General features: G+C 51.2%; 1 protein-coding gene across 4 annotated transcripts; it reads right to left on the reverse strand.

Moving 5' to 3' along the window:
- Positions 1–3354: 3354 nt before the first annotated feature.
- Positions 3355–25518, reverse strand: DDI2 (DNA damage inducible 1 homolog 2). 4 transcript variants are annotated; one of them, XM_051771530.1, is made up of 10 exons: positions 25333–25518; positions 20630–20759; positions 19442–19672; positions 17452–17578; positions 15528–15655; positions 14874–15002; positions 14037–14140; positions 13438–13627; positions 9589–9651; positions 9348–9495 (listed from the first exon to the last, which is right to left on the reverse strand). In XM_051771530.1, the coding sequence occupies exons 1-9, from the start codon at positions 25468–25470 to the stop codon at positions 9635–9637; spliced, it is 1194 nt and encodes a 397-aa protein (XP_051627490.1). In that variant the 5' UTR covers positions 25471–25518; the 3' UTR covers positions 9348–9495; positions 9589–9634. The 4 variants fall into 4 exon arrangements, with proteins under 4 accessions (XP_051627487.1, XP_051627490.1, XP_051627489.1 ...); XM_051771527.1 differs by lacking the exon at positions 9589–9651 and having other exon boundaries at positions 3355–9495; XM_051771529.1 differs by lacking the exons at positions 9348–9495; positions 9589–9651 and adding an exon at positions 9658–11619.
- Between the last annotated feature and the right edge of the window lie 353 nt (positions 25519–25871).

The following is a 25871-nucleotide window of genomic DNA, read 5'->3' on the forward strand; positions in this document are numbered from 1 at the left end:
AAAGTCAAAGCAATTAAAAAAGGAAAAGCCAGCAGCTCCCCAGGAGCACATTCCCTGCCATTCCCACCCCTTCCTCTGTAAATAACCTGCTGGCAGGGAAGGAAAGGGCTGAGCAAGGACTTGGATAAAGAAACCACACCAGGCCAAACCTGCTCTTTCCCTGCAGGAACAGCCCAGCCAGTTAAACAGCTTTGGAAACCATGGGAGAAACTCCCAGGGAAGGGAAGAGAGTGCAGCTCTTTAGTGCTTGGGTTAGAAGTGAGCCAAAGCAGAAAACTCTTATTTTTCCAGCTCCCCACCAGCCTCTAGAGAAGAAGAAACATTTTAAGTGAGATCCGCAGGATAAGAGCTTGTCTCAGCAGCTGGGGAGGAAGGTGACTCTCTCCTACTGAACCAGGGGGGATTTGAGGGAAAGGACCCCCCTAAAACCCACACACACTACTCCACAGCAGTCCTGAGCATGAAGCATCCAAGCCTGATCCCCAGCAAGTCACTGGAGAGACTAAAGTCAGCTCCTTTTAAAGCAGCCCAACAGATCCCACGCACTGTTTTATTCTTTGCTGGTGAATTTTCGGATTTAAAGCATGAAGTCTAAGGAAAATGAGCAACACCAGCAGGCATGTGCATCCATTTGCATTCCTCATTGCTCCAGAGGCACCAGGTGCAGCATCCACACCTGTATAATCCCATGGGGGTTGGAAGGAGATGATCTTTAAGGTCCCTTCCAACCCAAACCATTCTGGGATTCTATGGTAGGGCAGACTTCCTGGTCTCCTGCAGCTTTCCTGGATGCTTTGAATGCCCCAAGCATTTTACTCCCAGTAAAACAAGTTGGTTGTAATCCCTTAAAGCACCCACCACACAATTAGGGATTTACATGGAAAATTCCTCACTCCCAGCATTTAGACAGCTGCCATTCTCCTTAGACAAGCTTGGGAGGCTCCATCCCACTCCCTCCACATGTTGGGCTGCTTCCCACTCTCTTTCCAAGAGGTTTTTAACTCTTTGCTTATTATTTGCAGCCTGAAGTTGGCATGGATAACGTGATCCACAAGGAGGGGAGCCGCTGGGCACTTGGGACAGACAGAGAGTGAGGAAGGACAGAAGGCTATCACCTCCTGAGCAAGGTGTGTTACATGCAAGATGCTCCTAAGATACTACCTAATGCAGTGCAGTCATAGGGCACTTCAATAATGCTGCCAGTGATCCAGGCAGGAAAAAAATTAGTATTAGGAAAAAAACACAGAAGAAACCGTTGGCTTATAAGTGAACACACCTCCATTTCCACAGCCAGGCACAAGTGGTTCGATTTTAAACCTCGTCCGGTTTCCATTTCTTAACAAAGGGACTGGGAAACAGCCACTCCTTTGGCAGTGGCTGTTGTGAGGGATTTCAGTCACCAGCACTCACATCCTTGTGACTCAGTGCTTTATTGGCAATCATGACAGCACCCTGTAATTAGTACACGTGGTTGTCAGAGGCAATTATGTCATAGTGGAGTGGTTACACTTCCAAGGAGTCCCTGCACCCCCAGCATGCCCCCAGGGAATGAGGCAGAGCAGATAATCCGTGTAAGACCACAGTGAATCAAAAGCCGGGCAGGCCAGCAGGATTTCCCAAATCCCATTCTGGTGACAAACGTGCCCAAAAAGTGGTTCCCTTGGCAAAGGCACACCAGGCATGTGCTCAGACCATGGGACTGCAGAGAGGCCGGGCAGGGCTGTTGGGAGGCACTGCAGAATTCCTGAGCAATGGCTCGGTCACGTTCCTTCTGCTGAGCATTCCCCGAGTGTTCCGGTGCAGGAAGTCGCATGTTGCCACCCTCACCTCACCTCTCTGCATTCTGCTCTTAGCGCAGCCTCAGCGCCCACGTGACTGCTCAGAAAACCCTCAGCTGTTATTTTTAAACTCCAGACCTCTGTGGGGATTTTAGGGGAGACCTCTACTCCTAAAGGCCCACAAAAAATAACCAAGGAAAACACACCGACCTGGAGCACCTTTACATTTATTGCACAGGGTGTGATCGTCTCTTGGCTGTATAAAGGCTGCAGATTTCAGTGCCAATACCCAAATTCACAGAATCCTGGACTGGTTTGTGTTGGAAGGGACCTTAAAGATCTCATTCCCTGCCATGGGCAGGGACACCTTCCACTAGCCCAGGTTGCTCCAAGCCCTGTCCAACCTGGCCTTGGACACTTCCAGGGAGGGGGAGGCCAACCTACCCTCCTTCAGCTTTCATTCCCAATTCAGACTGGGACAATCCCAAATGTGAACACAACCATAACTGTGGTTAATTTTCACTTTTATATGTTACCAAAATAAAACCATCTTCCTCAAGCAGAAAAAACAAGGCCCAAGTGCTCAAAACAGTTTTGAACCAGGGCACTTAGTCCTTAAATCATCTCCCAGCAGAAAAAAATCACAGTGAACGCTTTGGTCAACGTATGATGAGGCTGTAGCAACCCTCACATCAAACCCTTTCCCACCCTGAGAACAGGATTCAAAATGTAGTTTTGCCTCCTAATTAATGACCTCATGACACTAATGACCTCACTTGGCTCTAACACTGCCAACAGCAGCACATGCAGAGCTCTGAACATGTTAGGAAACTACTGCCAAATTTGTCACAGCAACTGATTCATAACCCATTGTGTCTGTGTCTCTCATCTGGTACCAACACTGACAACTTTTGATAGCGAGGACTTAAGACAGTCAAAACCTCAGTGTTGTCCCAAGGAAAAGTGCAAGTTTTTCCAGATCTGAAGAAGGAATTGCTGCTCCATGAGATGCTATCTTGGGGTTTGTCACTGTGCCCCAAGTTTCAGAGGAGGAATATCCTCTACTCCTCCCTTCCAAAACCTGTTCTCTCACACTAAGAGAATGGGACTTCAAAAAATCTATTTCTAACTACAACTGTCATGAGCTTTGCGGGGATAGAAATGCCAATTTTTTTAATGACCCAAGAAATTAAATTCCAGCTCCAGGAAAAGAAAACCATCTCCTAATCAGGCTGGAAATGAGGTATTTAGGTAGGAGACAAGGAGTACCTTATTCATTTTTTCATCAGACAGAGCTGTGTCCAAGTGCTACATTTTGTGTTTATTCTCATGCTCTTCCACTTCCAAGTCCTGCCTGAAGGACCCATCAGCCCATCCCCAAAGAAGGGGAATACAGGAATTTCTCATGCCTGTTCTCAGGCCCTGCCAACTGGAATAATTTTACCCACAGATTTCTACTTGTTACGTTTAAAATGACATTTATGTTAAGGAAAATCCACTGGCTTTGGCAAAAAAGGCAGAGAAGGATCTGAGTGCAGAGCTGCTGGCCTCAGAAATACAGACAGACCAACCAAGCAACATTATGATAAAGTTTTTATTCATTTTTTTAAATATCAAATTTTCTTTACACATCAATTTTGTTGATAAACAGTCCCCCGATATTAAAAAAAAAAAAAAAATCAAAAAAAGAATCAAGTGTGTATTACTCTGGGCAGAACCACATCCCACTGGTGACACACCCACTCTCCTCCCTTCAGCCGCCTGCGAGGCCGCAGCGTGTTCAGCCCACGAGAGTCAACAACACAAACGCAACCAGCTTTAGGATTCCTGAGTATTGATTCCCTCAAGTTCCCTAAGTGAGTCTGTAAAACTCTGAAGCTAAAAAGCATCAAAGCGTGACCCGAAGGTACATCTGGATCACAGACCAAGCCTCATCTACACAGTGCAGGAAGAAATCTCTTGAACACTTCAGAGGGGAATGATGGACACGAAACCGACCCCGTTTCCCAAGCTGACCTCCGAGAGAGGCAGGCAAAAATACCTCTGGATTTCTCCTCTTTGAATTCCTGTTAAAGTTCTGGGGAGCTGTTTGGCAAGAAATCCAAGTCTGGTGAAGAAACCTCTAGGATCTGCTTCTCCTTTTGTCAATGGCATAGCATCTTAGAGAAAACTGAAGTTAGCATTCAGCAAGTACACTTAAATATTGCTACTTTTGAGGAGAGGATGGCAAGAGGGAGAGACAAAGACAGGAAGAGAGGAACACAGAGAAGGTACAAGATTAACAGTCCTGGAGACCAAGTGCCTATGTAGAAAGTCAAACAGATGCAGCAACGAGGCAGATTGTCAGGGTAACAGCACAGCTCAGCTCTGTCCAGCAGCAGGAAAACATGCCAGGGACCATCACCAGGAATAATCCCTCCTCTTGTCAGTCACTTGTGCCCAGAAACTTCCAGATTTTGAGATTTCACTAAACATCCCTCTGTGCTCACCTATGGCCGTGTGTAGAGAAACACATGCTCAGCAAGAGGCCAAGGCCATTGCTTCCATATCTTTAAGGAAAATAATACATCCAAACCCAACAGTGGCTCCAGGGAACACCCAGAAACAATCTCTACAGACCCACCTGGTCCCACAGGCACTGGCAGCTTCACGAAGCAGCTTCTGAGCGTTGCTTTACTCTAGAGCAGGACTTTCATGGTGAAATCCCTTTGCTGATGTGACATTAGGACACTGGAGCACCAATTAATAATGAGGGGGAAGAGAAGAGAGCAAAGGTCTGATTTTAGGCCAGGATACACAGCTCTTTGGAAACCTGAAAAGCTTTTGGTGGTACCTTTATCCCCTGCTGTAGCCAACAAGCTGTAGTGCTCTGCCATCCCTCCTTCCATAGAAATATTCCCACTCTGTGAGCCAGGTCAGCACAGGGACCAGCGAAGGGATTGCTGGAAGCTGAGCAGAGGACGTGTGTGTGCACACAGCAGAGAGGACACACATTGAAACAAAGACAACTTTTAGACAGCGTTCGCTAAACACACGTTCTATTACATTTTATTTTAACCTTAAATACTCACCACTGCCCCAATTTTCTCCTAAATCTTGCTCCTAAAAAAAATATTCACTAATTCAGCAGCGCATAGCCATTCACTCAAAGCAAGGCTCGGAAATGAAGAGATTTAAATCACCAGGCTTGGACCTACTTGATAAAAGTTTTACAAGTATTTATCAGTTGGGGGTCAGGGTTTGTTTCTAGCAGTTGAGAGAGTTACCCAGGGAATTCTAGCACTATGGATAAATGCTTCCATACAGCTTTGGCAGGAGGGCGGATTTCAAAACTTGTATTTGACAAGGAGTAAAACTGAGCATTGAAGCAGACTGGCTGATGCTCTAAAGCGTTTATAGCGTAAATTCCGTATGCGCAGCCTAAGTCGCCGTGGCCGTGAAACCAGAGCCTGTCCCCAGCCCGGTGCAGAGCAGCAGCTCCTAAAACAGAAAGGGTGAGCACAAGGGGCTAACACTGAGGAGCTAACATGAGGAGCTAACATTGAGCAGCCAACATATGATGCTCCAAGCAGCTGGCAGTAGATCCACATGCAGACTAAAGGTGCAGGTTCAGCTCTCCTGCATCCAAGAGGGCCAACCTGCACCTGCTACCTGTGTTACTTTGCTCCCAGGACCACCTCACCCAGCCCCAGGGCACAAACTGGGAGCAGATTCAACTGTCTCAAGTCACTCTGGATCTGAGAGCTGGAGCCTCGTTGCTGCTGCTTCTGATAGTGAACCAGATGCAGATGGGAACAGGTCTAATATATTCTGTTTCCTAAGGCTTCTAGAGACCTGACGACACTACTCCTGTACCAGCCCAGGTGCTGCCCTTCACAGAGGGGCTTTTGCTGATTTGAGGTGCTCACTGCAAGAATATTAAACCAAACCTTCAGCAGGGGGAACTCCACCACTCACATGGTGAAGACGAGAAAGCTGCAGTCTGGCCTCAGGAACTCTTTTTGAGCAGAGCTCCAAGTGAATCGCTGGATGCTGCTCAGGCGGGGGGTTCCCAGACAGCCAAGCACTGCTTCCCACACGGAGCAACACCCACTGCCAGCATCACAAGCAGAGGGATATAAGCCAAACCTGTCTGGGAGCTCCAGGCCTGGCTGGGACTGCCCCAGCTCACGGAAAAGCTCCCTTTGACAGTGGAATGCCTTAAGGCTCTTCGTTACTGTAAAGGATCTCCTGGCTGCCCACGTGTCTGAGACGAATCTGACACCAGTGCTCACTGACAGCAGAAACTCTTGCAAGGTGACAGATGAAACCAAATCTGTGTTGGTTTTAAATGCCACCTGCATGAAAACAGCCCAGCACACATGTAGGAAACCTGCTAAAGCAACAGGGAACACGAAACACCAGGACACAGGCCTGAGACAATGACAACACCACATGGAAGCCACAAACAAAAACACGTGTCTGGTGCTGCTGAGCCATCACTCCACGTTCAGCTCAGCGCAGCAAGTTCAAGATGAACACCTGACACAAAGCCACTTCTGAGATTTGCAAGTGGGACTAAATCAAAGTTCCTACTTAAATTTTGGTTTCAGCCACACTTTCCTTCTCCTTCCCCAGCCCCAACAGAGTTTTGGGGCTTTGCAGAGCATCATCCCCCAAAAAAAGCATCTGGAAAGGGCTTCCTACAGCCCAGCCTCAGTGAGGCCTCACCACGCAGGGACTCCCCAGGGGTGTCCCAGAAGGCCACGACGGTTGTAGCACAGAAGCCACGTCAGTGCATTTGTTTCATGAACCCTACTGGGGAGCCCTCGCTCTTGAAGAGGTGTGAGATCAGCACCCCCCAGCTCAAAGGCTGATCATCCCCAAACATCCAGACAAACCAGTGCAAAGCAGATCCTTCTTCCAATCACAGCCCCTCTCAGAGCACAGGGAATGCAGCCACCGAGATGAAGTTCATTCCTCCCAGGGCAGAGGAGGATTTGGAGCCATAACACATGGTTGGTTTGTTAAACAAATTCGTTGTTAAGGTTTTGCCTTTAAGTGGTTGAGCTTGTTCTTTCTGCATGGGGGAAATGAGATGTGGGCAAGGCTAGAAAAAAAATGTCAAATACTCCTTTTCCCTCCCCCTGTCCCCTGCAATTAATACCAATGCATCTCCAAATAAGTTAAAATGTCTCTTTAAAGTTTTGGTAGCACCAAATTCTATCCCTTCCCTTCTTCTATCCCCATGTTGTAAACTGGAACACACTGGCCCAAGAGCATCACAGAATATTCTGGGTTGGAAGGGATCCACAAGGATCATCAAGTCCAACTCTAAATCTAACCAGCTTAAAAGGGTTTGGCAAAAATAAGCATCAGCCTTCCCCGTGCACACACAAAAACACACTCCCCAGAAAACCCACATCCCTCGCTCCTCTAACAAAGCCTTTTATGTCTGTGGGCATCTACACATCTTTAGTCGCTGCCAGGATGGTTTCAACAGCTGGACTTTGGGTTACAAAGAGCTACAACAAATCCAGAGTCCGTGTGGACTCCATGTGCACCTCCCATCCCATGGCCAATTCCTCTCACAACCCACTTTGCTCCAGACAGGGCAGTGAGCGCAACGGCTTCTGCTTTTTATTCGTAGCACTGGAGCTTATTCTAAAATTGTACATTTAAATAACCCAGTCATTTTAATCCAGTATGAAGAATTAAAAGCTATTCTGTCCACACAATGCTAGGATGTTTTCTTTCTTCTCAAAGGCCAAATCTATTAAGTAAAACAGAAGAGACAAGTTACTTTGGCTGCAAATAATTAAAAAATCTGGCTCAACATTCTGCTCATCCATTGTGGTGTGTAATTGAGATACATCCTGTAGAAGACCCCCCCAGCCAGCTCCCTGTTACGTGGGAACGACGATACTCTTGGCCAGCAAAATGAGAAGAGCAAGATCTGCATTTCCATCCGCTTGTTCCAAGGCCTCGAGAGCCTCCCGCGGGGTGAAACCAGCACCGAGGATCCGGTCGACATCAGCCGCAGGGAAAGCAGGGGCTGGAGTGGCACCCGCGGCCAGTCTGGTGCAGGCAGCTGGTGGGTTCAGTGGTGGCTCCTCACACCCACCCTCAGGAGCAGCACTGCTGCTTCTCCCAGGCGCTCCCGTGAACAGGCCCTGCGTATCCTGAGGTGTGCCTTCACCCATAGCACGTGTGGAGGAAACGGGTGTGTTTTGCTCCAAAGTCGGACTAGCTGGACTCTGAGAAGCTTCTGCCAAAGCCTCCCCCTGCTCCAGGCTCTGCTGCTGCTCAGGTGTGGCTGCAGAACTCTCCAGGACCAAATGGCTCTTACCTGGACCCTTCTGCCTCCCTAGAGCCCCCTCCCTGAGCGCAGGCTGACCGCGACCGACAGGCCCAGTGCTGACGTGCTCTCTGCTGGAATCACAGGGCTGGCTCCCCTCAGACCTCACCTCGGGGCAGGAGCAGCTCTGTTCCTGGCTCGCTGGATCTGAGCCTTTCTGCTCACCTTCAGGAAGCCCCTTCTCCACTGCTGCTGGCTCTCTGCAAACCATTTCCAGCTGGGAGACTTCTTCCGAGGCGAGAATCTTACATTCCCCTTTCCGACTGATAACCAAGAGTTTGTGAAGCTCTTTCAAGGCTGATGCCAGAGGGAAACATGGCTCTTCTGAAGGTCCTCCTGGAGCCGTGTTCAGCTCGTGGATGCTGGAGGGGGAAGAGCTGACTTCAGCCACCAAATTAGACAACTCTGCAGGAATTTCCCCAGAGCTTTTAGACTGCAGGACATCATTGGTGGGAAGCAGAGCCCTCGAGGAGGACGGAGACTTCAGCAACTCCACCTCCATGGAAAAGGCGTCCGAGCTCAGGTCAGATACACGTCTGTCGTCGGTCTGCTGCTTCTGCTCCCTTGCTGAGCTCTGCACTTCAGCTGCATCCTGCTCAGCTACATCGACTTCCATGGAGGCTTCCATGTGCACACAGGAGGCTGACATCCCTTTTGCACAGGAAAGACCTGCTCTCTCTAGTCCATCTCTTGTTTCCAGGGGAGGATCTTCTGGCTGGTTGGCTTCTGCCACAACAGGTTTCTCAAACCCACCAACACGGCAAGGAGGTTCTGGGTCAGTTGTCTCATTTTGCTCCTCCAGATGTTCCTTTTCTGGCTCTTTGCACGTCCGATGGTCTATGGGAAGCTCATGCTCTTGCTCCTGCTCCGAAGGCAGACAGATATCTTCATCCTGCCCATGCTTGGCAGCAGTGTCAGTCAAATTGTCTTTTGTCACTTCTAGAGGATGTTCCTGACTGTGATCTTGTCCTTTAGCATTACATTCCTTTAAAATGTCAGCAATAAATGTTTCTTCGAGTGTCTTCTGTGAAAGGCAAGCTGGATTGGAGCAGGTTGCCTCCCCGGTGTGGGGAGACGGGTTATTTGCCAAGGAAGAGCTATTGGAAAGATGCTCTAACACCAGAGGATGCTCTTTTTCTGGGATTATCTGGCGTTCAGGTGAAGAGTCAAAAGTCTTGACGGCTCTGGGATCAGTGGGCTCTGCGAGGCTGGATTCGGATGAGCAAATTGAAGCAGGGGCAGAGACAGAACGATCAAGTAATTGATTTGTGGGATTACAGATCTTGGAATTTAGTCCTGAAGACTGGACTGGATTTTGAAACCCATCAGAAGCTGGTAATGAGGGCATTTCCAGTGAGGTAGTTTCTTTGTCACTATTCTCTGGAGAAGACAGAAGGACAGGAGCAGTCAGGACACGGCAGAACCACCGTTTGCACCGCGGCAGCGCAAACCGGAACGGGTGGCTGTAAATACCTGGTCTGTGGCCCACTCCAGCTGCAGTAAACACACACTACATGCATCAAGGCTTCCGACGTTCTGTTTGGATTAGGAAACAAACACACCAAACTCGTGTTAGCATTCAGAGCACACACCATGCACGGTCACAGCCCTGCTCAGCTCCACTCCCGACTGTCCAGCGTGACAGCATGGAGGCTGCAGGAGCTCCTGCCTCCCAGAAGGATTCTGCCTGGGAAATTCAGTACATCAAGTCATGATAACTCTGCCAAAGAACAATTTAAAGGTTGCTCTGTACTGTCTGTGCTGCAGAGCGGTCCGTGGGTGATGCTACACACTTGGTAAACCACACACGGCACAGGGCATGCATCTACTGCTCTGTTTTCCCTCTGGCTGGAGATACTCAGGAGACATGTTTCAGGGATATGAGAATTGAGATGGCTACACCATTCTTGGGTTGTGCTCCCAGCAGTGCCATCACAGGTAAGAGAAGGCGAACCAACACCAGCCTGCTGCAAAAGAGTACAGATCTAAAGGGGAAAGAAACCCCCCAAAGGAGCTGCTGACGAGGCTGGGAAGAGCAAAGCAAACGAGAAACAGGCAGAAGCCAAGCCCAGCTCGCTGCTTCCTTCTCCCCATGAGACTGGATGAATAGCAGATGTCTACCAGTAGCACCACACACTGCTCTGGTTATCAGGAGAGGTTAAAGAAGTGACCTTATCTTGCTGACAGTCTAATCTAGCTGAGGTATCAGCACTCTCGTTAAATCACTCACCCGACCTTTGCGGTCACATCAGTCCTGCCATCACAGCCCTGCTCCTCCCAGGTCACACATCCATATTTTGTGCTGCATGAGCTCCCTTTCCCCTCCCAAGTTCAGTGGTCTTAAACACTAGTTTTCCTGAAGTCTTTCCCTTTCTACAGGAGTACTGGGGCACAGCTCACCACGCCCACACCTACAGCCAGGATTCCCTTTAAATTCCACAACATGGAATCTGCCTTTCTCTCCTCAGCCTCTTGTTCTTTTATTCTCTGTTAACTAAAACTGGTGCAGTATGTGCCATGATACCGCCCCTTGGATTGATGCATTGCTCATCTTTCCTAAGGGAAAAGCCTTGTGACACAGGATATGGATACAGATGAAAACCAGAGGGATCCTTTCTGTTTCTATGTGGAAGGATTACGTTCTCACTCTCTGTTCCCAAACCAACCCTTTAGGGAGGAAGCAGAACTGTCCTTTGACCCGTTGGATCATTAATGAGGGTCTGATCAAACCCGCCGGGGAGTTGCATTTAGGCAGCAGCAGGAGCTGTTTTTCTGCCAAGCACTGCTCTGTGTCATCCTCCTCCTGGGGCATCTACAGGAGCTGAATCCCAGCCCCATCAGGGATATTGATCCAGCTAATACCAGGAACAAACTCTTCCCCACAAAGTGCACCATCAGGGATAAATTCCTCTCAGGAATTTAAATAGGAACAGCCCAAGTTGTGTGCAGTGGCAGCAACTTGGACTGAGGCTGCCTGGATGAAAAGCTGCGTATGGGGTGACCTGCCTGGCTACACTTCCTTTCTTCCTCCTCAAACAGCTCCAGTTTTGCTGCCAGGTTTGTGAATCCCCCATGATCACCGAGTTTTCCAGTGACGGGAAATTGGCACAAAAGAGCATAAAGCCCTCAGAGATAAATGAGGACGTGGAGGATCTGGATGCCAGTGAACCACACCAGGGCTCCACCACCACCTCAGCTGCCTTCTGTAGGTCTGAACCACCAGCAGGTCAGCTGACAGAAGTCATGAGGCTCCCTTAAGTGGGCTTCAGGGATTAAATAAAGCTCAGGGATAATCCAGGTGCATTCAAAACGAGCACTTTAATAGCCTCCAGGTGCAAGCAGCCATTTGTGTTGTACCATCTCCTGGAAGGCAGCAAAAATTCCAGCTCTTAGGAAAGAACACACATCTTGTGGCGAGCTGAGCTTCTGTGGTGCTTCATCTTGTTCTCTTTCTCTCCTTCTTCCGTTTCCTGTTCTTTCCTTTCTTGGTTTTCCTGGTACCACCTAGCAGCAACTCAAGTTTTGGAAGAGAGAGAGAGGGAATTTGCTGACATTTTAGGATACAGCCAACAAATGCCTGTGGGCCAGAGGCTGGTCCTGTGTCAGGACTGTCACAGTCAATCTGAACACAACCCCACCTTAGTCCTGTGTTCTGGTGTTCTGTGAGCATGAAGTGAACACACAACATGCATTTCCTATTCCCATAATCTTTTACATTCCTCTAGGGCTCAGCATCAATGGAAAGTGGTCAAGTGCTGATTAGGCTGAACAAAGCCATGTGGTCCTTAGAACTGTATGAGGTACATAAGCAGCTTGGATTTAAGTAATTTCAGGCACTTCTTTTTCAAACACTCGACTAAAATGTTTTTATTGTAAAGACTCATAGTTTGAGCTGAGGGTTGCTTGTTATTCGACCCTTTCAGCAGAGAACTAACCCAACCAACTATAATGTCTCATCCAAAGTAGAGATATATTCCAAAAACCAACTCAGGCTCCATCAGGCTCCAGGTTTTAACAGGAAAAGAACTAATATTTACACCTGCCAGGCTATGGGAAAGAGACACGAGCCCAAGGTACTGAGCCCGAGTTTTAGAGACATCAAAACCTGACTGGAAGGTCAAATATGGTTAAATATTAATATTTAAATATAGTTAAATGTATATAAATATTAATATCTAATAAACAAAAATAAATTTAATATATTGTTAAATCTTGTTATCTCACTTCAATCTTAAATATGAGCATGCTAGAGTCTTAAAAAATTAGCAATAAAAAATGTTGAATCAACTGTATCAGCTTAAACCTGACCCAGCAAAGAGTTCTGCATGAGTGTAGAAAGTAGAATTTACTCTGTGCTTCCAGAGGGAAAATGAGCAGGAAGAGTCAAAGGTCTCCATAAAACACTTGGATATAAAATGCTATCTTTAAAAGTTTTGGAAAAGCCTAAGAAATACACTCTGAGGTATTCACAGCTTCCCTGTAACTGCAGGGAAAAAATAATGAATTCTTCCTTTAGCCAAAAGCTGAATTAAGGGAGGAGTTGAACAGAAAATGTGAGTTTCAAACCGTTTGGCTCATAGCTCAGCTTTCAGCTCTTTTGGCTGAAAATAAAATTACTTCACTAAATTTTGCAGCCACTGAAATCTTCCCTAGCCCAGGCACTGCATCTGTGCAGCATTTGGATTCCAGGGGCACCAGGAACAGAACTACGGGAGAGTTCTCTTTGCAGATCACATTTAAGGCTGAGGATGCACACAGGGATGTGAATTCAGCTTTTGAAATTTAGAGCAACTACAAGAAGCAATTCCCCCTCCGAGGGCATGAGCACCATTCCAGGGAAAAATGCTGCAATAGTGCTGTTTCTAAAAATTGCCATGAACTTTTGTCACTGCCACAGCTGCTCTATTTTTCCACAGTGCAGCCATTAAGAGCAGGATTTGGGAAGCCTCCCCAAAGCTGTGCTTACACGAGGCTGCTGAAAAACCACAGCTGAGCCACGGCCCTGCCAGGCACTACAATGTGACACCACTGAGCGGGTGTCACAGACAACCATTCATGTCCACACCTCAAGGACCAGGAAACCAGGGCAGGTGGGAAGCTGCAGGGAAAGCACCAATTAAACAGCAAACCCCCTCAAGTGCCTTCATGCAGGTTTTGCTGTCCAGAAAGGAAGAGAGAAGTGCACTTGGAGCAAGAATACAGCCCCTTCTCTGCACCCTTTCATGCTGCTCCCCAGAGCTGGAAGGGGAACTGCTCACAGACATGCCGACACTCAGCAAAACAACATGCAGGCTCCCACTTCAGCTGGGCTCCTCCTGGTACCTGCTTCCTCCACGGATTTCTGTATTGCTTCTGCCAGCTCCTGGTCCGCGATCTCCTCGGGCCGCACGTCCTCGCGCCCGGCGCCGTAGGCCAGCCGGGCACACTCCGGCAGCTCCCCCTCCGGCAGGAACGTGGTCTGCGAGCCCGTCGTGCCGATCACCAGAACATTCTTCTTGAGATCGATGGAGCACTGTGGAAGAGAGCCACACGTCAGGGGCCTGAGGGAGAGCCAGTCAGGTCCCGGAGACAGGGGAGAAGCAAGGTGAGACAACCCGACTCCAATGGGAACAGCTCCCAGCAGGTAACGCTGGGCCAGGAGCATCAGCTCGAAGCAAAGGGTCCTGTCTGACTCGATTTGTAATAAATCATTCAGTTATAAAACTTTGAGCATCTTTGATCAGAGCAAAAAGCTTCAGGCAGCAGCCAGGCACCCTGGAGCTGTCCACGATGGATGTAGTGTACGTGCTTCCAGGATAGAAGATATTCCAGCATCAACCCTCTCCAGGAACACCCTACTGAATTGACAGGCGAGGCACTTATGTTGCACTTTGCGCTTAACTTGGAAGAGCCAGTAACTGTTTCAGAAGAGATTTTGATACCTGATGCCTCTTAAGCATATCCAGTCCTAGGAGCATGTCCATGGGCTGCTCTTCCAGGATCGAGAAGGAGCATGCCAGGAAATCCCCTTCAATCTGCACCTGAGCTGAAACACAAGGGAGAGAAGTTACCACTACAGCACGACAAATCTGCTGGGGAAGGTCTGGGCACATCTGAAACCAGAGCTCTGACATACTGCTCTGGTCACAGAAAGTCCAGCCCTGTGCAAGCCCCAGGGACTGCCAGGCCTGTCACAGTCCCAAGTTAATTATTTTAAAAGCTGACGTGCTCAGGAGCCTCAAGTCCTGCTTCTCTGACCCTCCAAACTCACGGGGCTGTGAGTAGCTCATTAGAACACAAGCCTAAGCAGCAACAACAGTGAACAGAATTGATTTTTCAGTAGTAAGGACAATCGTCTCCATCCAGAAAAGCTGCACAAGAGCACAGAGAGGCTGCTCTTCCCAAAGGAACAGCACACACTGCACTGTGCTGGAGCCCTTCCTGAGCAGCTCTCCCTGCCCAACACTCCCACCCCAAACAAGAAAGGTCTTGGTGTTCCACATTCACCTCAGGTTTTGCCCCCAGAGAACGTGTTCTCTACACCTGCAGGAGCTGGGGACTCCCTCACCTCCAAGTGTTATGGTAATTCCACTAAAATAAAGCATTAAATGAGACAGAAAACAGAGTTCTGTGCCCGAGACAAACAAACACATTTGCAGATGCACTTTGATTTTACTCTGTGGGAGTTACAGCACCCAACCAGACACTCCTCAGTGCCAAGACTGTGGGAAATGCAGTCAAACCCCTGCTAAAGCTGCCCCAGAAATGCCAGCACTTACCTAAGTGCACTCTGCCAATGATTTTCTGTGTCCCTACGCCCTTGGCGATGCCGGCCCACCGCCGATCCACCAGCCTCATGATGTTGCACCTCTCAGCACAGGCTTGGCTCATGATGGTCATCTGGGCACCTGCCAGCAACAGAATTCCTGCTAAATCCCCATCACAAATTAAATTCTCTCCTGGAAGAGCTCAAGATCTGGCACTCAGCAGCAGCCCCAGGGCATAAAGGCTTCCTGGGAATCCCACTGTGCTGACCTGGCTGCCCACACACGGATCAGCACTGACTGGTACTGCACAGATGGAACAACCCCAAGAACTTCCCCTTTAGGGCTGTGGATGGGAACCACTACATTAAAGGCGTGTGAAATCCCCCTGTCTGCAAAATGAGATAAGACACACACACATATGGCAGTGACCTTCCAGGAATGGGAGCCCCAGAAACTCTCCCAGGAGCCCTGATCCGGGGTGTTCACACGCTGCTTCTCTCAACAGTTTGCTCTGCTGCCCTTAAACAACACCCAGGCCGTGCTCAGGTGCTTCAACATCTTGTCATGTAGTGCTTTATTACGGGATTTCTGGGGAAAACTACTGGGACGTTTACTGTCACCCTCAGTGAGGGAGAGTGAGGGAAAGATGAAAATGGGGTAATTCACCTGAGTCCACAAAGGCTTTCACGGGGTGCCCGTTGACTTTGCAGTTGATGTAGAGCATCACCACCTGCCCGAAGCTCTCGGGCGCCTCTTCCATCGCTATCGTCATGTTCTCTTCAATGTTTTGTTGCCTGAATTTCATGGAGAGAGAAAAATCAGAATTTCTACCAGCCAGGCCTTGTAACATCCCTCTGACCCACAGACAGACCTGGAAATCCCACCTGCTGCCATCCAGCTTACAAACACACATTTAAACCACGGCTTCATTAGTAAACACAGACCCTGGAGCTGAGGAATTGCTAGGAATGATCTTGGTGTATTCCAGAGACGCCAAGCTGCTCCCCAGCAGCCACTGCTCCTTCCAGCCCCTGCCTGACTCACACCACAGCTCCTGGTGACCCTGTGTTGGCCACGGGAACCTGCCACCACAGCGTTAACCCGGAGGAGTCTCGAGCAAAAAACCCGTGTATTCGTTAGTCACGCCGAGGGCACGGGGAGATGTTGCCAGGAGCTACATCCCTGGAATCCCACACAGCAGCTGAACATTAAAATCTTCCCGTTTCCCTGGTATCCTTCCTTTTCCAGGCATAGGAAGGGAGGGAGGTGAGCAAAACCACAGCGAAAATGTCACCACGAGCACAAGCCCTTGGTGCAAATTCAGGCCGACAGAAGAAATGCTCTTTCAGAAGCCCCTCATGGCCCCCAGGACAATCTTGGAAGTGATGGCTATCCACACTGACTGCATCTCCCAAAAAAGGGAAAAGGGCTCCTATTTTGATGCCATTTCATTTTTCACTAGGCAGGCTGTGAAATCTGGGGACTGCTCAGCCCAAAGTGTTCCCAAACAGCTGCACAACCTCAGGCACATCCCCTTTATCTGTCCCTCATCTACAGAGAGAAGGGAGGCATTCCTGTGCCTCCAAGCAATGTTTCACTATCTACAGATGTCTGGTTTCTGCATTGCTGAGCATTTATCCAACACCAACAACTCTTATCACCACTGAATTTTGTTCTTACCAAGGATGAGTCTGTACCAGACAGATACTTGGTTATCGGGGCAGGGGGGAAACCACCAGCCATGTCCTGACTCAAGGATTTATCACTCAGTTGAAGAAATCAAGCCTCAGCCCAAAGCAATTACATTTGGCAGGCAGCAAGAGGGAGGGAGCTGATGAGCAGAATGTGTTTCTGCAGAACATCGCTCCGACAGCGGTGATGTTGGAGACTGGAATTAGCCAGAGACACAGAAGAATTAGCAGGATGTGAAACCAAACCTCCAGGGCAGCTGGGAGAAGTGACGCCGCGTTGCTGTGCTGAGCTCAGCCCAGAGACCAACGCTGGCCCAGCCCTCTGCTCAGAACACAGCTGAGGCGCCCCAGGTTCCACCTCTCAAGAGCAGATGTGCCTTCCACAAGCACTCCAGTTTCAGACTGGACCAGCACAGGCAGCTCCAGGACATCACACACATGGACAGAAGTGCTGCCACCTCATATCATGGAGCCATGGAATGGTTTGGGTGGGAACAGACCTTAGAGACCATTCCACCCCCTGCCATGGGCAGGGACACCTCCCACTAGCCCAGGTTGCTCCAAGCCCCGTCCAACCTGGCCTTGGACACTTCCAGGGATGGGGCAGCCACAGCTTCTCTGGGCAACCTGTGCCAGGGCCTCACCACCCTCTCAGGGAAGAACATTCTGTGCTCAGCTGGACACACTTCAGGGATGGGGTGCACCTACACATCCCAAATCCCAACCTTCCCACGTGCCAAGGTGGCCCGGAGCATTGCCCTGCAAGCAAACGTGTCTTCATACAAGGAGTGCGTTTAGATTCTGCCTCCTCCAAGGAAAAGCCACCATGGATGGCAGCACAGAGCAGTGTTTTCCCCAGGGAAGATCCCCGAAGCCTGCAAAGCACTTTGGTTTGTTACCTTATGTCTTCTTCTATCTTGGCCTGTGCCTCGAGATCAAAGGGGTCAGCGGAATAGAGTCGGATCCTCTCCTGCTCCCGCCGGGCTCGGTCCTGCTGTTGCTCCAGCAACACCCTCGTGAATTTTTCTGTGGGAACAAAGAGATACAGAAATGCTTTTTACTGGAAATTACTCTTGCAAATCAAATTCTGGCACAGCAAATGCTTCCTTTGATGCCAGCTGAGGGGCAGACTCAGCAGCACACAGAAAAAAGCTTCCTCTGAGGGCAGCACGGATGGACCTCAAAGGATTGGGGGCAAATTTGGGTACCCGCTGAGATGAAAAGCAACTGGACAGAGCTCGTTCTCCTTGTGTCCCTTCCCAAACCCTGCCCAATCAAACTCAATTTCCTGGCACATACATTTTTATAAGGGAAAAAAGTGAAAACCTCACAGACTAACAGCAAAACTTTCTTTAAACCCAGGGAAACCAAAGTCAGAGATTATAATCCATAAAGATGAATGCCTACCACTGGAACCTAGGCTGGACACTAAGTCTAGATGCACATTTTAAAACCACAGCTTTTAGATCCCCACTTTTTGGATGGTTTCTGACTATTTTTCACTACTTGGATGGGATCAAAAAGGACGTGGCAGTCCATGGAGGTCTGTACACGAGGAGGGTTGTGGGTTTGCTTCCAGGAATGCAGTTCCCAGGAAGCAGCTCTGCCTCAAGGGCTGTTACATGCTCAGGGAGGTCGTTTGGTACGTTTTGCTATTTGGATTTTTGAAATTAGGCTTCTGTACAGCAGGTGCCTTCATCCAGCACAGCCACAGGGCACAGATCCATGTGGATATTTGGGAATCAGAGCCGAGCTGAACTGGATCTGTGCCCAAACACCGAGAGGAGCACCTGTGCAGTAGGACAAGGGCATAACCTCCTGAGAGCCCAGTGCAGCCGTTTGGGACTGAAAATGGACATCTGGCTCCAAGTTTGACGTGCACAGACCAGGCAGAGCAGCAGAGGAGCCACTTTTGAGCGTCTTGGCCTTAACCTCTGGTTTCCTGTGCCAAGAATAGCATCTCTGCTCAAGGTGATGGGAAAGACTCCCAGCAAGAAGTGTGAAGAAGCCCAAGAATGCAAAGAACATGGTTTTAACTCTGGATATGAACTAAAGCCAGAATTAAAAATTAAGCAGGCTGACAATATCCATGGAAGTTTCTTTCTGGCTTCCCTTAACAGAGGGAGATCACTCAGCTGTAACACTGAAAGTGGGAGAAGTCTCCTGCTAAAAGCTCCTTCTCTTCACTCATTTCTCCAAACTCAACAGGATTTATTTCCCAACTAACATCCTGCAGAGGTTTAGAAGCACATCTGCATGCCCAAAATTCTGCTCTTTCCATACCAAAAGGACAACAGAGTTCAAAGCTTTCATTACAGGAAGAACGAGGGACCCACATCAGCTGCTCACCTGCAGAGAAAGTGAAGGGCATGGTACAAGGCTTCAACTGTGCCCAAAACACAGGGACACTTCCAAGATTAACAGAAACTTAAACATTTATGATTATTGTTATTGAAAAAGCTCCTGAGAGACACTATTTGTGTGTTCCTTTTCCTCTCCCTTTCTGAGGCTCACTTCCACAGCAGCCAATAACTATGGACAGAGCTGGTTTTGGAGCGTGCTGCTCCCTGCTGAGTCCCAGCAGGCTCTGGCATGCAGCAAACACATCACCTTTATTGGAAAATGTGCATTTGGGAGTGTCTTAGTGAAAAAATCAGGAGCTGAGTCACCCATGTTCACAGACACCTGACTTATCTGCGCATCTGGTATTTCTGAGTAGGGGACAGAGGATATTAAAGAAACCGAGCAGGAGAAATACACCCAGAAAGAGGAGCTCTGCCTTGAGTGCTCCCAAAGGCACCTTTCATCCACAGCCTCCATGAGCCTGCAGCAACCCCAGCTCGTTAAACACCCCTGATCAGCCCTCCAACAGCTCCGAGCCTGACTCACCGAGGTCCCCGCTCAGCAAGGCCTCAGCCAGGGGCGGGTTGCGCTCCTTGAGCAGGGACAGCTCGTGGGGGTTGGCCAGCAGCATCTCCCGCAGCAGCGCCGGGTTGTCCAGGCCCTGCGGGAACGCCGGCGCATCCGGGGGCGACGGGCGAGGCCGCTGTGCCGGGGGCTGGTGCTGCTGCGAGGACGTCCCGGGCACGGCGATGCTGCTGAAGTCTATCCTGGGCAGACCTGGAGGGAGGAACACCACAGGTGTCGTGGGTACAACCCGCTGGAAAACCACGGGGAGGATGAGCTGCCCTTAATGCTGCATTAGGGCGGATCCCGTGAGCAGCGGCTGAGTCGGAAGCGCAGCCACGGCCCCGGGTTACTGGGTTAGGAACGACGGCGCGTTTATGTAACTGGGCTCGTCTGTCTGCCCCATTTTTAATCCCCTGAAATGCACTTGCTGACTGGTTATTCCCAGCTTCACAGATGTGAATCCCTCATGGAGGGACCGCAGGGCTAAACCCAGTGGCTCCAAGGAACTTCGGAGTCGCTCGGGTTAAAAAAAAGCAGGGGGAAAAAAAACGTAGCACCGTTCCTGCAGACCTGCATTGCAGGTACCCATCCTCCAGCTGAGGCAGGACCAGGACCTCAGCAATGCTCCCACGCCCTTCTCAGCCAGTGGCACCCTTTTCAGTGATATTTTATGAGTGGGATTTGCTAGGAATGGCTGTGGAAGGCAGGAGAGAGGCACAGGGCTCCACTCAAACATTCCCGGAGGAGCCTTTCACGTGTACACACAGTTGTGCCACTGGTTTGGTAAGATGGGGCTTCTCAGGGAATTTGCCCCAGGACGGTTTAGGACACATCCACAGGCACTGTTTCTGGGTCTGACACGGCTGTGCCATCATGCCCAGCAGGAAGGGAACCAGTGCTCATAGGAAAACTCATACACCTTCACCAAAACTGTTCTGGACCCTCCTGGCTGCCTCCATATTTCCCCAAAACAACAGTAAAATGGCACTGGCTTCCTCAGGACAAAACAAACATTAAATTGGAAGCCCTTTAGCTAATTTAAAAGCCCCTGTGCCTCATCCCAGTCACCTTCCCTCCCTCACCCAGTGGGGTGTCAGACAGGAGTTGGATAAAGCCTGAGGAACCTCTGCAGGCTCGGAGCAGCAGCTGGCACGGAGCCTTCCTCACCTGGGAAGCGGATGGAAGGCCGAGGCTCCACCGTCTCCTTCTGGCGCAGGATCACCACGTCCCCGTCCTTCAAGCCATAGGAGGCCAAGGACCTGTTGTTGTCGGTCAGCGGCCGCTCCGCATAAACGATCTGCGCGAGGGGGGAGCGCCAGGAGAGCCACCAGCACCACAGAGCGGACGAAAACCAAAAACATGGCAAGATGTTACTTTTCTGTAGGGAAAAAAGCGCTCCAGCAAATCCTCCAGACCCGTGTCAAGCTTCAGAAGGGAAGATGTGATGTTCTCACAGGCCCGTCCAACACCCCTCGGGCATGGCAGGGCCTCAACATGTCCATGGTTGGACAGCGCAGGGTTGGACTTGCTGAGATCCAGCACACCAAAGAAGGGCCGGTCTGCCCTGATTAGAGGCCAAGATCATTAAGGGAAAGCAAGCCTTGACCAGGACTGTCTGCCCACGTTTCCAAACTCCAACCTCTGCGATTACACAAGTCAGGGATGTTTTCTGCAGCGTGACCTGCCCCCAAGACAGCACCCACTGACCCTGGGAGTGCCGGCAGCACCGATCCGGGCATACCCATGGATGAGCCAGCCCAACATCTATGATCTCTGCCTTTTCCCACAACACAGCTCCCCAGAATAACCAGTTCTACAGGGACCTCAATCATTAGCTCAGTGCTTTCCAGTTCACTCCAGTGACGTAACTCTATCCACACTCAGAGCACCCAAAGGCTCCGCTCAGACTGCCATCAGTCCATGGTGGGAAACTTCTTGTGACTACCAAACACAAAGTCACATCCATTTCTATTTTTGATAACCTGACTTAATGAAGAGTCTGCACATTAAACACAAAAACACTGAGATAAAGGTGAATAATCCCCATTGGACCATTTCCATTAACACTGGACCTGTAATACCTACAGAGGCCCTGAATCACAGGGAAGTAGAAAAAGTAAAATAAAGCTGGGCTTTATGGGAACAAATATTCCCAGAAATGGTACCAGCCAAGGCAAAGGGTTCTGTGCATTCTCTGGAGCACAGCGAGATCAGGTGGATCGGTCCGACCGATCCTGCCCCTGGCAGGAGTCCAGAGCAAGGAGCACCAGAGAACTCGGCCTAAACCCCTCGGGACCATGATCAAATTTCACGTTTACCATCTTGTGTAGCCAAACTGTGTCTCTTTGGGGCTGGAAAAGGCCAGTTCAGCAAGAACATGTTCACCACAGGTTGGGACTGGCCGAGCCACATGGGAGAAGCTTTCTCAGCCCCGGCGTGGCCACAGCCCTGATGCTATCGCAGGGAGCAGATCCAACACGCTCCCAAAAACCCAACTACTACATGTCCTAAGGTCTAGACTACAGCCTTCCATTGCTTCACTCCAGCGACTCCAAAATCTTACACAGACGCTCACTGTGACATTCGAACAGCAGAGACCCACGGCCAGCAGCGGTGCCAAAGCAGGGTAAGGCAGGAGGAGCACCAATAACCAGAACCCTGTAGGACAGCAGCCAGAGGCAGCAGAACTGGGGGAACGCACGCGGTGGAAATGAGCATAAGCTTCCCCTACCTTCTCACTGATACCACCCTGCAGGTACTGCCCAGCCTGGGTCCCTCCCAGAGCCCCTCGGGCTGGGGGCAGCAATATTGAGGTGCACAGTCCCTGCCCCACACGGCAGCACCGGATAACCAAGGTCAGCCCGCGCTGGCACAGCCCCGGCACAGCTCTCACGTTACCGGCCGGGGTCGGCGCTGCCGCAGCCACAGCGAGCGTGTCATAAATCCCAGCTGCACACCCAAATCTGGAATGGCAGATTCCCTGCGCAGACACTCTGGGAGAGACGAGTTAATCAGTTTAAGTGAGGCTTTACCTCTGTCGTCTTGCTGGGATTGGATTTATGAGCATTCGGCCTCACATCCCAGACAATGAATTAAGCACCCAGCACTCGTGGTACATCCATTACAGCTCGGATTAATCCACTCCTGACCCCTTCTGCTCCACTCCTAAAACAGATTGGATTGTGCTGCCTCTTGATGATCTGGTTTGTGGCTGTTTTGCAGGCTCTGGACCTGGGTTCTTCTGGAGGAGACTTGGGCAGGGATGCAGGCACTGATGGATTCATTGTGCATGATGAATCCATAGGGTAGAACCTCCTCATGGAGCAGGGAACCCCATGCAGGAGTGCTGGATACCACCAGCAGGCAGCAATCAAGCCAAACCCAGAACCCATCAAACGTTCCTGAGCATGGCAGAGGACAGGACATGGAGGGCACAAAGAGAAAGAGAAACGAAGGGAATGAGGTGCTGCCAGAAGAACATGGCTCTGCCAAGAGCCTCCCTGTCCCTCCCCCTGAAAAGCCACGGCCTTGGTGCGTGGAGGAGACCATAGGAAGCCCAATTATTTCCCCTCTCCTCACCCAGCTCCTCTTATCACCACAGCCACAGGCGCCACCTCCGTTATCTCACACTGACCTCAGACCCCTCACAGCTCCCTGCTCCACCCCAACTGGCAGCACCCGGAAATAACCTCCCAAACCAGCAGGGAGCAAGGCTGGGATTAACCCTCTTCCACACACAGTAATGGTTTACTCCACCCTGCACGACCCTTACAATGAAATTCATCCTCTCTTGTGCCAACACAACACCTTCAACGCAACGTCCGTCTTAGTTGTGGGAAAAGGGCAGGAAACAGCTGAGTTTGGTAGATGTAAAACTGCCTGTTTGTGGTTTGAGAATGCAAAATCCTTCCATACAATGAGCTGCATCACTGATAACTTGCATTTTTATAACTTTCACAGAAACACAGAATCATTTGCGTTGGAAAAGCCCTGCCAGCCCATGGATCCCCCCTGTGCCCAATGCCCACCTTGTCCCCCAGCCCAGAGCACTGAATGCCATGGCCAGGCCTTCCTTGGACACTTCCAGGAGTGGGGACTCCAAACCTCCCTGGGCAGCCCCTGCCAATGTTTAACAACCATGAAGAAATTCCTCCTGATGTCCAACCAGTTCTCCCCACTAAAGATCCTCAGAACACCTCACAGACACCAGGCAGAAAGAGCACAGAGAGAGGAGCAATAAATAACTGCCTGGAAAGCACGGCACGACGCGGCGCAGGATGATGCACGAGAGGCAGATGGAGGAGCAGAAGGAAGGCAGAGGTGGCTACAAAAGCACAGCACTGCTCCCATCCCGTCAGCTGGGGGGGAACAACTCAAACCAGGGAACTCCGGGCAAAAAACAAGCAGAAGCAACCCCTCATTCTCCTAAACCAGACCTGGAGCTGCAGGTCCCTGTGACACAGGGGACAAAGCTGACAGGCAGGAGTTTGTGCTCCAGTTCATGCCTGGAGATGTCAAAGCCACTGAGGAGTCCCACATGTAGGGGTTGTCCCCAGATCTAGGACGTGGACACAGGATTTGCTGGAGCACAGAACCTTTATGTGAGGGGGGGTTCTCTCTTTCTGCCTGCCCAAAACCAAGAGTTCTTCCTCTAAAGGAAAATCCACCTCACCTGGATTTTCTACCGTTGCTCTGAGACTTTCCCCTCAACACCAACCTCCCATTCTAAAATTCCCCCTGCTCTGAGACCACTTCTCCCTCAAGACCAACCTCTCATCCCAAAAAACAAGGCTTGCCCACGGCAGAGGGAAAGCCAAGCATCATTGGGAACCTGCTGGATGAGGACAACTCCAACTCCAGGGCTGCTCCTGCAGCAGCTCTTCCAGCGCTGACTAATCTTGGCTTGGCTGGAAAAACACTTTGTTAATGGGGACTGGGAAAAGGCTCGGGAAGCAAAAGCCACCACCAGTAAACTCCACAAACTGCCAGGCAGGGCCAGCGTGAAGAAAAGGAGCCAGCCCCGCCCTGCCCAGGAAATACCGGGAGGAACGGCCACAAAAGTGGGACTGAACCCAAACCATGAGCAAACCCCAGAGGGACGGACAGATGGCCCAGGGCCGCCCCCACTCGCAGCCTCCCGCGTGTTTTGGCAGCGAGTGAGCCCCGAATCTGGGCTGAGAGGGGGAATATTTGCTGGGAAAACCACGCGGATGCGCCCGTCTGGTCCCCACACCTGTGTGGAAAAAAGGGAGGAAAAGCCTCAATGTGCCCTTTCGGCCCCAGACCAGACAGGGCTTTGATGGGATAAACAAACCCCTTCCAAACATTTCAGATCCGTTCCCGAACATTTCAGGGGGTTGAGGATTCCACGGGCCACCACCTTCCTCACTCTCCGACTCCCTTTTCTCTCGTCCAAATCCTGCCCCGTTTAAACACCAAATTCCTACTAAACCTCAATAAAAACAACAAACCCACGTTATTCTCCCCCCCTTTCAGCCGCTCAGTGGGAGCAGACCGAGCCTTTTCCGGAGGCACCAAGTCACCGAGCACTCGGAGCCCTCTCCCGAGGGGCAAAACGAGGATTTTGAGGGAAAAGCGACGGAGCCGAAGGAGGGCGGCGGGGAAGGGACCCCGACCCTGCCCAACGATCCCCAAACAAGCCCCAAACTCCGGATCCGCGGGGCGGAGGCTCCGGGGACCGCGACCCCGGGAAAGGGGGGGCACGGAGCCGCTCCCAGCCGGGGGGACCCCGCCTCTGCGCCGGGCAGGGGGCGCAGCCGCTCCCGCCCGGACCCGACCCCGGGGGCACCGCCCGGGGCCCTCCCGGGGGCGCCGCCGCTCCGAGCGGCGCGGGGGGGGCAGGCCCTGACCTGGCTCTCGGCCGCCGGGATGCCGGACTCCAGCTCGCAGAGGGCGCGGAAGTTCTGGAGCTCGAAGTCGGCGTCCACCTGGAGGCTGAAGGTGATCTCGGAGCGGTCGCGGCGCAGGCAGAACACGGTGAGCAGCATGGCCGTCCCCGCCGCCGCCGCCGCCGCCGACAAGCGCCGCCGTCGCAAAGCGCCCGCCCCGCCGGGCCCGGCGCCGCACGTCAATCAGCGCCGCCCGGCCAATCGGGGAGCGCCGGCGGGGGGAGGCACCGCCCCCTCCGCAAACCGGCACGTGGGAGGGGCCGGAGAGCCCCCGGGTCCCTGTGCCCGCCCCGGGTCCCTGTGCCCGCCCCGGGTCCCTGTGCCCGCCCCGGGTCCCTGTGCCCGCCCCGGGTCCCCGTGTCCCCAACGGGTCCCTGTGCCCGCCCCGGGTCCCCGTGTCCCCAACGGGTCCCTGTGCCCGCCCCGGGTCCCTGTGTCCCCAAGGGGTCCCTGTGCCCGCCCCGGGTCCCCGTGTCCCCAACGGGTCCCTGTGCCCGCCC

This window comes from Manacus candei, unplaced genomic scaffold, assembly GCF_025592945.1.
Source record: "Manacus candei isolate 608988 ecotype Guabito, Panama unplaced genomic scaffold, ASM2559294v1 h1tg000136l, whole genome shotgun sequence".
Classification (NCBI taxonomy): domain Eukaryota; kingdom Metazoa; phylum Chordata; class Aves; order Passeriformes; family Pipridae; genus Manacus; species Manacus candei.